The sequence below is a fragment of the Cavia porcellus genome, unplaced genomic scaffold (assembly GCF_034190915.1).
Source record: "Cavia porcellus strain 051 isolate PalLab524CR breed Dunkin Hartley unplaced genomic scaffold, mCavPor4.1 scaffold_9, whole genome shotgun sequence".
In the NCBI taxonomy this organism is placed as follows: domain Eukaryota; kingdom Metazoa; phylum Chordata; class Mammalia; order Rodentia; family Caviidae; genus Cavia; species Cavia porcellus.
The window spans coordinates 76,791,367-76,804,469 of record NW_026947492.1 but is presented as its reverse complement, the minus strand read 5'-3'; the positions used below and the strand labels follow the sequence as shown (position 1 = coordinate 76,804,469).

The 13,103-nt window shown below is 45.8% G+C and overlaps 1 protein-coding gene across 7 annotated transcripts in view; it reads right to left on the bottom strand.

Moving 5' to 3' along the window:
- The window catches only part of Mpped2 (metallophosphoesterase domain containing 2), a 152,120-nt gene that overhangs the window by 61,009 nt on the left and 78,008 nt on the right, over window positions 1-13,103 (bottom strand). For all 7 annotated transcript variants that reach the window (XM_023562754.2, XM_005001275.4, XM_005001272.4 and 4 more), the window contains one exon: window positions 12,365-12,590. In XM_023562754.2, coding sequence (XP_023418522.1) covers window positions 12,365-12,590 — 226 coding nt within the window. The remainder of the gene's footprint in view (window positions 1-12,364; window positions 12,591-13,103) is intronic.

The following is a 13,103-nucleotide window of genomic DNA, read 5'->3' as shown; positions in this document are numbered from 1 at the left end:
GCTAGTGTCTGTGGTGAAGGGGCCGCAAAGCCTTTCAAATTAGCAGCTGAATCCTGACACTCATTAGCGGTTATATATGCAAGGGCTGTGCCCTGAGCCGCAACCAGCAAAACAGCTGAGATGCTCAGCCCGTACACAAAGGAAATCAAGTAGGGACACACAGAAAGAACGGGAATCTCCAAACTGTCTCCCTCGTCACGTTTTGACATTTCTTTCTTCTTTTCTGTCTTTATTTTTAAATTAGTGACAGGACTGCAGTGTGCTTACTTTCCAATTTAGTCCTAAGATAACCACCACTCTGATGAAAATGAGACCTCTCATTGTTTAATTTTAATCAAGTAAGGTTTACTTAGAAATTGTGACTGCGAAGATTGGTACAAGACACAAAACACCCATGTTAAACAGCAAAGCCAATAAATCACACGGAAGCACTTATTAAAGTATCTTACAGGACTAAATTTATCACTGATGACAAATTGAATTTGGGGCTCTGAGAATTTGTTTCTTGCACAGACTTCACCAGAGTTGGGGAGCAAGGAGTGGTTATGTCACAAGTGATATCCTCGAGATTTTCAGAGCGGTTAAAGACCAAAAACTTTATCTAGGATCTTCACTGTCACTGGCAAAAGTTAGGTATTAAAATTCTTTCCCGGCCATAACATTAGAGTTAGGGAGAATTTTTTAGATCATGGTAATGAGAATTTTGCAAAGCAGTTTATAATGGTCTCGAGTTAACCCACAATGCCTCGCCACAGGAAGGTCTGGGTTTGGCCCTGGCTGATGAAGAAGAGAAAACTCAGATACAGAATCTTTCCTATGTAACAGGGGAAATAATTGTAATCTGTGGTAAGGTCATTTTGGCAGGAGGGAAAGTGGAAAGAAAACAAGTAAGGAAATTCACAAAACTGTACTGAGCTTCTTGTAAGTACCCAATGCAGTGTTCCTATCGTAAGCGTCCAAAGAGAATTACATCTCAAATACACATGGGTGGCCTTTTGTTTGACACCTCGCACTTCCGGACTGGGATGAGAATTATACCTTATTTTCTATCCCAATCCACCACACCGTGCAGCTCATGGAACCTCACAAGCAGGTTATATAAGTTATATTTTCTGTAAACTTTTCCTAAAACAGTTCTGCAGTCCTACATCAGCACTTTCCTGTTGCCTTTCCAAACACTATTTTCTTTCTTAACAATGCAATCAGCATATATTAAAAAAACACCAAATCTCAGTGTCGGTGAAAAGCAAAGCAAGCAGCCTGAACCACAGGCTGACAAGGAGAACACATCAGGCTCTGGAACAAAAGCACCCAAATGGACCTGTTTTGCAGACCGATTCATAGAAACAAGCTCCCAGGACTAATCACAAGTCAGCCCTGTCTTGCTTGATGGAACAAAGACACAAAGAGGAGAGGTGGTAGCCCTGGAATACAGATAAGCAAAGGTAGGCACAGAGGTCCCTAAAGTCACATCCTGTGAAGGCCAATAACCCGGGGCCCCACATGCGGGGCTCACATGCAGGTGTTAAAGGAAATGCTGCAGTGCCTGCCTGCTCTAGGAATTAGCAGCCCACCAGCAGCCATGTGTCCCTGGCCTGCCACCATCTTGGAAATTCTGAGTTAGGAGAGGGGACACAGCTGTTCATGTCCACATCAGCCCAGAAAACCATGGCACTTGCTGATTCACACAAACGCTCCCCATTACCCATCTTTCCCAGTAACCCGTCACAAGGGCTGTGCACAACCCTGCAATACACACACTCAGTGTGCAAAGTTAGAGGAAGAGAGTTCGCCTCCAAATCATCCACAGACACATGCTTTACAACCAGAGGATGTGGCCTCTTCTCCTGACAGGAAAAATAAAACTCATCTCCTGTAAGAATGTACAAAATTCCAGGAAACATGGAATGAAAGAAAAATAAGCCATTCACAGGAGAGAAAAATCGCCATTGTCTTCACAGGGCATCCCTCTAAGTTTTCATTTTTTCTCTCTCCATTTTTATAATGTTATGAGCCATCTGTCCACTTTTGGTGGGGATATGGCTTTTAAAACACTTACTGCTAATTAAAAGAAGAAAACCTTGCCACTATTCCTGATGAATGATACTCACTCTTTAACGGTGAAGACCATTAAAAATGCTGAATATATGAGTTGCTTTACTGGAACTGTAGAACCTTCAAACATGAATATCTGGTTAACTGATAAGACTTTGCCCAGCTTGGAAACCAGAAGAGTCAAGCGTTGAGATGTCTGTCGTCCTTTCTTTCTTCGGCGTGATTTTTATCCTTGATGGTTTCCTACTTCAACTATTTTCCCACCATCATTTCTATTCCTACATGTAGAAATGCAGTCAAACAAAAGCTTCTTTGGTCTCATTCGGGAGAGGATTTGATTTGATATTTTCCGAGCAAGCAAAGGGCATGGCTTTTCTCTGACACACCTGTATCCTGCTTCACCAACAATATCATTATTCTATCTTTTGCAAAACAATAGAAGCTGGTGAGTCTCCACAGCGACAGCATCCCTGAACCGACCTCAGGGGGCCGGAAAGCCTGTGTGCAGTTTTCAGATGAGCCGAGCTTCCAACTTTCCCAAGCAGTCATCCTGTTCTGTAGCCTTAAAAACCACTCCCTCCTTGGGGTCCACTTTTCCATGTCTAGAAGCACAGAGGAGCAGCAGGTAGGTGTGGATACCGGAAGTCGAGGGTGCCTACCTTTCCCTCCCTTCCTGGGCTCTAGCGAAGCTGCCCAAGAGAGATCTGAATGTCCAAAGGCCAGGTTCAGCATACTCACACACCTGGATTCCTACTTTTGCTTCAGATCATGCTAACACAGTAGGTAAATAAATATCTCTTCTTTCAAAGGAATCATTTAGTAACACAGGTAGCGGCCATGTAGCCAAAACTTCTCATTCCCAAATGCTACCTATATGTCCATTTCTCAAAATCATATATAAACAAAACCTACAAATGAATCCTCTGAGCCTTGAAATGAAAGTCGTTCTTGCTAAATGATAATATCAAGAAAAGAGCTGAGGAGATGATTGATAAAACCAAACAGCATATTTCTGACTAGTTTTGTCAACAACAGTTTCTGGCTAGATTTGAGCCTAGCATCTTTTACTTTGTTCTGAATGTTTGTGTGTTGATTCCTGATCCATAATAAACTCAGAGTCCCTCGTGTTGCTCAGCGATCTTCTAAATCACTGAGAAGATTAAAAAAAAAATGTTTTTCCTAGTTTCTGTCTTCAACAGTTCTTTCTGGAACCTCAGTGCTCCAAGCCACTTCCCAAGACTCCTGTGTCTTCCAGTAACATGGAAAATCAGTACCTCATTAGACTCAACTTTGGGATCAATATATCCCAGAATTCCAATGCAACAAAAGCTTGAATACAGCAGAAGAAACAGAAACCACTGTTGATTCACTCAGGCCACCATCAGAAGCACCTAACCTTACACCCAGTTCTGCACCTGGTGTATGAAATGCGTACCCTGGTTTGAGGAAGAATGGAAAACTAGCCTGCTGTCTCTGATTTCTTTTCTTTCTGTTTCTTTACAAACACACCATTGGTTTTTAGCCTTCCATGTTGATTTACTGCAGAACCACAGGAAATTCCAGCATCCCTTTTATTTATAGGATCTTACCTATAAACCCATCATGCCAAGCCAGAGGGCTAAAGGTACCTAGATTAACTAATATGTATCACCACTACGTTCAGATACTATCTTTGGAAATTTTACCCTAGGAAGAACCTTCCTTAGGGGAGGTCCTGACTACTTTCTTAATGTGCCCTCCTTTCTCTGCTTCTCCTTTCTCTGCCTTTTCATTTCATTTTGCTGCATATTTCATGGTCGAACACTATTAGTCATAGTAGCTGTATTTACACCAAGCTGATCAACCAAGCTGATCTCCTCTAATATGTGAGCCAAACGGCCTCTTCTCATGAATTAATGCAGATTCACTGCTCACTTTGTCTGCACTGCAAACCCCAGGCTTTCAGATTCAGATTCGGATTTGGATTCAGGTTGCTGGAGAACATTCTGAACGCAATTGATCTCCGCCACTCAACATTACCTTTATCTTTCCTGGATGAAGACACACTGCCGGGCATCGCTCAGACACTGAAATGAGGCTCCAGCTAAATGATCTTAACAATATTCCTTATGTCTTCATCTAGCAGACTCCAGGCACCATTCCATGCCTTTGGACGAGCTGGGGACAATGAACCAGGTTCCTTTCCTAAGTGAGTCCCACTTACTCACTATCATAAGCAGTTTGCCATGCACAGAAGCCCAGCAGCACTCACTACCCACCTCTGTCTGTCTGTCTGTCTGTCTGTCTGTCTGTCTCTCTCTCTCTCTCTCTCTCTCACACACACACACACACACACACACACACACACGGGAAACAGTGGTGAATTTATGACACACACTCCACAGCAGGCTGTTTCTATCACTGAAACCTAAAAGGTTTCCATTATGGTCCTAGAGTCCTACTGACCTCATTTCTGTCATTTCTGTCCTGATATATTTAATCACCATAGAAACAATACCAAGCAAAATGAACAAAATTCAAAAATTATTTTTTGGAGAGGAGAACAGTATTTTATTTAGCATTACGTTAGATCTCATGTCATTTCCATGAGAAAAACAAACCATAAAAAGTGAAAATACATTAATGAGTAGAAGTTTTGGAGCCAAACAGATTTGTTTAATTTCCAAGCTTTTGGAAAATTGGGCATCCTCAGGTGAGCTATTTAACTTCTCCAGCCATTCACTGCCTCATCTCCTAAGTGGGTAGCTTTCTCAGTGCTAAAGTACAATACCCAGTGACTGCAGCTTAAAGGGCAGATTTCATCCGGCTCATGGATTCTAAAGGTTCAGTTCATAGCAGATAGCTCTGATGCAGAATTCTGGTAGAAGGATGTGGCAGAGGAAAGGTGCTCAGTTCATGGTGGCCAGAAGCAAGAGAGCAGTGTCAAAGAAGGACAAACCAGCCAAAGGCACAGCCCTGTGACCCACCTCCACCTGGGCCCCAACTATCAATGGATCGGTAGATTAAACCACTGCTGAGTACAGCACCCCCAACCCAGTCACCACTCTGAGACTTTTAATCAGGAAGACCTACAATTAGCATTCCCTGTCACGGCATAGCAATGCTTTCTTCGTAGGTTGTTACGAGGCTGAAACACTATGTTATCTAAGGCGAACTGTATGTGAGTGACGCTTAAGATGTGGCAGTTATTATTCTTTGCTTGGCCATTTGGCAGATGGACCTGTGGCTCAGGGAGATTAAATAATGTATGCAGCAACGTGAATAAGTCCGAAGTGTTGAAAGTGAGACTCCAGCTTGCTGGGCCAGCCTGTCTCTGAGGCTTTATATCACCCTTCTTGTCTCTTTCGGGAGGTAGAACCAGGATTGTAACTGACTGCTGGGGGTACTGGGGGCTCCTGCCAGGAATTCATTAGCCAGAGGAAAGGGACTAACAGTTTATGGGAGAAGGAATCAGCACAAAGAGCTTAGCCCAGTGTCCACGAAGGCATCCACATCAGGGTGTTGCTAAGTACCAGGGCTCCACTCTCCTCTGCCAAGCTGTCCACAGGGTCACAGAGGAATCCTGGAGGGGATAAGTGACATCACCCTCGGGAGCCCTCAGGGAGCTGCCTGGAAGGACAAGGGCCTCTCCCACGGAACATAGCACAGAGCCTGGCTGGGGTGACCACAAGAGGACAGCAGGTTGGCCCACGGCGATGCCTACAGATCAGTGTGCCCCAAAGCCCATCTTACCCTCAGTGCAAGTCATCAAGGGATTATAGGAACCCACCTCAGGCTGTGGGGCCTGGACAGGGCTCTGACCACATTGGAGTCACAGGCAGAGGTGCCACACCAGAAGGCAGAGCAGCAGCAGTAACCAGATCCAGACAAATACGGGTTAGGACCCTCTTGGGCCCCAAGGGTTCACCAACTGGAGGAAGCCAGGGAACTCTTCCCCACCCACAGGCCAGAATCTGGCTGAAACACATCAGGGTGTGAACTTTTCTTTTGTAAAACCTTACTCTGTGGAGCACAACATACAAATGACACCAATGTTCCCTCCTGCCCCACACTCCTCCTCATTTCCTGTAAGCTCCCCCACCCCAGAATGCTGACAGCCCCTAAACAGCAGCCTGGATTTCTGAACCCTTTTTTAAAACTCAGTGGCAACAGCTGAGTCTTCTAAAATGAAAAGCAGCCACTTTCTGAGTTGTCTCAGGTGGAGAAGCAGGTGGATATCAGTCATTACTAGCATATCTTGGTTTAGCCTAAGAACTTGGAAGAGGAACTCTAGAGTCCAATCCTGATTCTGCCCAAACCAGAGTGTGATTTCTTTGGGCCAGGTTTCTGTGACCTCTTTGGGTCAGGTACCCCTACCCAAAATTCCCTAGCTTGGTCCCTTTCTCCAAAGGGTCCCCTGACATAAAAGCACTATGAACTCTGGCTCTCAGGGATGATCATTATTAATGAGGTCTTGCTTATAGTACAGAATTACTGTGTGGTCCAAAGGAGACAGCAGGCGTCAGTGTTCTGAGAGTGAAAGGCATCCTCCAAATCAAGTTATTTATCATCCTTGCTTGCTGACTGAGTTGAGCTCTCCTCCTGTACACACAGAAACATAGAAGATGCCAGACGCAGATCTGAGGCCTCCTGCTCTGTAGACTTGTCTTCCGCCCTCTCCGCCTCTTCACCCACACGGCAGCCTCCACACACCTGCAGGCTCAGGCCAGGTGGCCAGGCTGCACTGGTCAGAGCTGCCCTGCGCTGAAAAGCCCAGTTGAGTCCCACAGCACCAGCGCTGCAGGAGCTGGCTTTGGAAGCGGTATCTCCTCCTGCACTGCTCTCTGGCTGTCGATGGGAGGTAGGAAGCACAGTGATGGTTCTGCTTTCTACTTTCACAAATAAACAGGGCTGTTGTTAAACCAAAAGCGAATCTGATCCTGCACAGCTTTAAGAGCAGTCAGCTGCATTCTGAAAAGAGGCAAAAATGTAAACAGAGCCCTGTAATTCTAGAGCCCGACAGAACAGGCACGGATTTCATAATGGGAGAGCTGGTGGGCCCCAGGCCAAGAAAAATGAAATGTTAGCCTGGGCCTTTAAAGAGAGTCATGTAAAAGCAGAGTGCATGTTTGCTTAACACTGGCTCTAAGACCTTTCCTGTGCCCGGCTGTGTCGGAACCACCCTGGAGAAAAACAGAGACCCCTGAAAACAGGCTTCAGAACTCACACTGCAAACTGCACACTCCGTCCTGCGAGGCGAAGGACTTTTGTACTTCACGGGGGAGATGTTCCTTCTCTTTCTTTTCTTTATTCTTTTGGTCCAACTTAATTATAAAGTATGACTGTGAAAATAAAATAAATGAGCCCATCCCATGTCTGAATTCCTTCATATGAGCTGCCAATTGGTTTTCTAATCCTCTCCCTCAATATCTGCTGTTAATTTGTTCTCTGTTTCAAGAACTCGAGGACTGTCAGCAAAATACATGATGCATTACAAAACTTATAATTGGAAATAAAAACATCTGACGCTTTTCTGACAGGGTAGACATAAAGCCCCACAGTGCTGATCAGAATGCGAAAGTGGAGCCACCTCCTAGCTATTTGCATGCAAACACAATTATACACACTGCAGACAGTGGAATAGACACTTAACTCCCACTTGGAAAAATGCTGAGAAAATTGCCTCGAAATGAATGAATGAACTAAACGTGTTTACGATAGGAAATGAGGGGAAACGAGCAGGGGGAAGAATCCTGCATGCACTGCCTTTGAAAACGCAACTCCTCAGCCTTTCTCTGCCTTTTGCAGCCATTTCAGTAAGGCGCTGCCTGTGCCCGCTGTCATTTTCCTGCTGCAGAAGTTAAGACACTTCCTGCAAGGTTACTGCACCTATTACACCTGGGTCCACTAGGACGCGAAGAAAAGGTGCTCTTTGTTCCTGACCTCTTGGTCAGCCTGGAGATCAGATTCCCGGCCACCAGAAAGCCCACTCCTATTCACTGAACGCCATGGGACAGCGGCTCCGAGTTTCTCTGTGCAGGAGAAACAAGCGCAGGCGAGGAACAGTACAATTATTCTCCCGTCCTGCTACCTCTGTGCTTTTTCACTTTTTGCAGCCGAGCTGCTCATCAATTAGTACATGGATTCTTTTTCTCCATAGCATCTTCGCATCAAAAGAGCAACTGAATCATAGCAAAGCTGAGGCTGGTTGGTCATTTTTAACTGCCAAGTCTGGGAGTAAGTTTACTGAAACCTGCTTGTCATTTTGCCTTGGCCATGCATTCAGTAACCAGAAATACAAATGACTTCCAAATTCCACCTCCCCTCCACCCTGGCCAGCCAAGTCGTTACCACGGTAGCCAAGGCTTGACAGATTTGATTTTTGTCTCCTCTCTCTTGCCATCTTCAGGCATCCCAGAGCTTCGTGCATATCAGAAAGGAGAGCTTGAAAGCCACTATGGAGAAGATGGGTGCCAGGGACTAGACCCCTGAGCTCTCAGGCTGACCGGACAATGAGGACACAAGACCCAAAGATGGAGAGGAGAGAATCGCAGGAGGTAAGCAACTCTGGGAAAGAACTGGTTACAGAAGATGCCTGCTCCTTGGAAGATTTCCTCAAAGTGCTTGGGAGGAGGGGGTACAGGAACCACAGTAGCAACCCCCAGAAGAGGTATCCCTGAACCCCTCCCCCCTCACTTCCTGTTTCAGCAAGGTTCCGGTTGACTCCCCTTGAGTTAGAACATGGAGCTGCCCTCAACCCCATCAGACCACACCCCAATCCTCTTCCTGGGGGAGGGGCCTACTCTGTCCCCTAGCAGGAGCCGGCTGCACAGGCACCCAGGGAACACCCAGCCCTAGGTGTTGTGAGGCATTTCCTCCAGAAGAATTGCTCTAGGAAACAGTCCTCCCTAACCCTTATGTAGCTTGCAGCTGTGATACCCTTATAAAACACGAATACACACCGACAGCTCTTCTCTGGCGCCAAACTCAATCATTTACTTATTTATTTACTTATTGGTGGAAGCTAAACCCAGGGCCTTCCCATGTAAGCCGGTGTTCTGCTACAGTTTTTTTTTTTTTTTTTTTTTTTTTAACATCTATGACAAGGTGAAAATGGTTAGTATCAAGGTTCTTAGTTTTCTGCTTTTTAGTTAAAAATCACTGTCAATATTAACAAGTCAGCAGTTAATATTTGGCTTGTAATATTCATTGGCAAGGCACAGAAATCAAATGTGATTCAGGTTTGAATGTCTACTGGGTTATGTGGCAAGTATTCTCCTCCAGAGGCATCCCAGGGCCTGAAGAAATGTCAATCCAGAAGGGAGAATACAAGTAGCTATGGAGGATGTCATCTGAACTTCACTTCTACTCAAGTTCTGAATAATGAGAGGTCACACACGACACTGCACACCAGTACGTGTTTCCCTGGAAGATTTTAACCATGGCGAGTTAAGTGGGTGCCATGTGAAAGACCCCAGGCTGGACCTCACACCCATTTATACACAAACAGAGAAGTTCCGGGACTGGCACACTGTACTCAGCAGCCTGCACAAGCCAAACCCAGACTCCATCACCCAAATCTCCTACAAGGGGACTGAAGCATGAGAGCTTCTAGCAGTGGCTGTGCACCTGCCTCAGATGCCTCCTCGTGCTCAGAGGTGACGAACCTCAGCGGGATGCTTGTACCACGGGAAGCTCGGAAAGGTTTGCCATCACTGCTCTGGCTGGTTAGCACCACAGCTGGAGTAACTCTCTTCATAAACCCCATGAGAACAAGGCAATGCCATTGAGATGAGAAAACAGAGGCATGGCAATGTTAAGAAACCTGCCCAAGGTCCTAGGGCTGAGTGAGTGGTAGAAGCAGGGAACAGCATTCATGCTGTGGAGAGGCTCTAATCCAGACATCACTGTGGGCCTGGGGCTTTTCATTTAATAAAGTATCTTACAACAAGATCCAAACAACCTGTATCTGCAAAAACCAGGACTAAACGGAAATCCCCCTTCCATCCATCTCTGTACTGTCTAGGAAAACACTGAGTACCAGAACCCCATGGACAGGAAATCCCAGTTAGTGACTTCCTTTCTTGTAAAGGAGGGCCCAGCAGAGAACAATTCAAGTCCTGCAGAAATCCCCAAACACATGATGTCTAAGAGCAACTTCAGGGTAGTGTTTTAGGAGACTAGTTAATGCTGCCTACTTTCTTGACTTTACTGTCCTTTCCAATATTAAAATCTTGAAGAAATCTAAGTGACATCTGTCTGGTTATGATACAAACTTTACAGTCTATACTCCCGCCATAAGTGGGTCACGCCTCTCACAGCACATACCTAAATTTGCTCTGGCTCACGTTTATTCCATGAGATGCTGCACGACGGCTCAGGACCCCAAGTCATCCCCTCCTTCACAGCGATGGGTGGGAATCCGGCTGGGCTGAGCCCTGTCCCCAACAGATTCACATGGGCTCAGATGACACAGTACACGGTTTGTGTCTCCATCTCAGCAGCTATGAACCCCAGCTCTCTGGAAGTCTTGCTTGTTCAGGAATAGCCTAAGATGCCCTGTGCCTTTTGAAGATTGCTCAAAAACATCTTTGATTACTGAAAGACTGGCCTTGGCCCGCAAGGTGGGCTTCTGGGACAAGCAGAGCTCATCCCTGGATTGTGCGCCTACTGTAAGGTACTGGACTGAGAAGCTGGACATGCTCTGTGTCCCCTGCCCAGAAACACTAACAGCAGCATCCTGCAATGCCCTGAGTCCAGCTTCCCGACTGCAATCTGACAGGACTAATTTCTGCTGTTTGTTCTCTTGTCCTTTATATACAAAACAAATAAATAGCATTAATAAGGCTGGATCTAAAGTGGCTCTACAGACACTGAGTGCTAATGATGACCCCCACTCCTCAGCCGTACCGTACTCCCCGAGTCTGACTTGTTAGGGTCAAACCAAGATGCTACCACTGACTCTGGTGTTTCCTGAGCAGAGCCCTAGCCTTCCTGTGCCTGTTCGTATCAGCCAGTGAGAATCCTAATGGTGCCCGTCTCTAGAGGATTTGGGGAATAAATGAGATAATAGACGTAATGAATTTAGAGAAAGATATGGCTCATGGTCTTTCCAAGTGAGCTCACAATCATTATCAACTTGATTTGGAACAGTAATGTATTCCCAATACTTAGTATACCCACTGTTCTATTATCCTGGATTCACTCAGTGAGGCTAGAAAAAAATTACCTGCAGTGTCTTAGTTTTATATTTAAGAGAAGACAAAGGGAACTGCTGGGCGTAGAGGCCAACCAGACAGAATTCACTGTGGCTGCCTCTTTTGCCCTACCACAGCTCCAAATAAGGCAGGGGAAGCTTAGCTCCTCCCAGTATGGACACAGAGCCTCAGGGAGGACCCTAGAATCCCCGGATGTTAGTCAGCATCTGTGTCAATGCTCTTATTTTGAAGGAGTGAGCACTGTGTCTGGGGCTCAGCAACTCATCCAAGTTCACCTAAGTACTTAGTGGCAGAGGCAAGAGCAGGAAAATGAGTTATTCTGAAGCAAATGGCCAGGCAGGCATATAAGCCTTCGAAAATGTCTCCTATCTCTAGCCCTGTGGCACCCCAAAAGCAGGCTGTCCCCACCTTCACCATCTCAAAGCTGCAGAAAAGTTCAGCTTCCTTAGTCAAGGTTCTTCTTCCAACCCAAAATTGGCCCCACAGGGAGCCCAGATCCCAAGAGCTTCCCACCTGGCCCCACAGGCACTGCGCCTGTGTCCAGAGTTCTAGAGCGAAGTTCTGGGAATTTCAACTGTGCACTAGCCTCGCCTGGGGGCTTCAGAAAACACAGACTGCTCTGCTGGGCTTCGTCTAAGTGGGAAGGATTGGAGTCTCCGCCATAGGCTTTAAATTCTGTCCCTACAGAGCTGGTCACTGATACGTAGAGAGATTTGAGAAATTCCAATCTCAGTAAGGTATCGTATGACAGCATCCTGTGTAAAATCAGAAGGCCGTGGGCCACCCAAAGCTGATGGAATGTTAAGTGACCTTCCTGAAACATCTCTGGTATGGAGAGACCTACGTAGCCCCAATCCCAGGTATTCAGGTCCATCTCCCAAAGCCCTGCCCCAGGGGATCTTAAGTACATAAATCTGTTTCTCAATGGAAACAGATGCTGTATTTTAAAGCACTAGCAGAGTATGTGTTCTGCTGGAAATCCAGCAAGAAGCTTTCTTCTTCTTCATCTTCTCCATCCAGATCACTTTCATTTAAAGCACCGAAGACCAAGGCCCACTTTCTGGGGGCCCAGTTACAAAAGAGAAGGGAAAACTATTCGAAGGGACACTTACCAAGGTGCACCGTATATCCTGAATCCCTTCACCGTGACCTCCGAATCTTGCAAGTAAATACTGTTTGTCAGGAGGGACTGAACATTGTCAAAGTCCTCCGGTTTCAATTTGGACACAGAGGGGAAACGGTAGTAGTCCTGTTTAACAAGGTCTGCCATGAATTCCTTATCAAATGTCAGTTCATGATTCCCAGCAATCACTATTTTATATTCATATGGCAGGTTTCCTGAAATAAGAAAAAAGAGCAGCAATTAGCACGTTTGTTTCCCATCATGAAGCACAGGAACCGAGACTGTGATTAGCAGCCGGCTCACCCCAATGAAACAGCTCATACACTGCACTGCATTTCCATGGAGCCACAGTGCATGGGTCCTTCACACTGACAAAAGATGAAAATGGGCAGAAGATGGGAAACTCCCGAGAAGCCAAAGGTACTGAGGCTCCGCCTCGCTCTTGTGGGCTGCACAGACTCACTGTACTGAATCCACACAATAACAAACCCACACTTTGTAATTATCTGGAAGAAGCACTTTAATTATGATCCTTCCAAGGTGACCTGGATTCAATTTGGTCCTCAAAAATTGAGCAACAGATTATTTTTAATAACTAAGAAATGCTGTATTTTCTGGAGAACTTTCCCAATGCCCAAGATAGGGCACAGTCAAGCATTCTACAATTTGTAGGTAGGAAGTGGAGCACACTATGCGATTTCCTATTGTAAGTCTAATTTTAAGTTTAC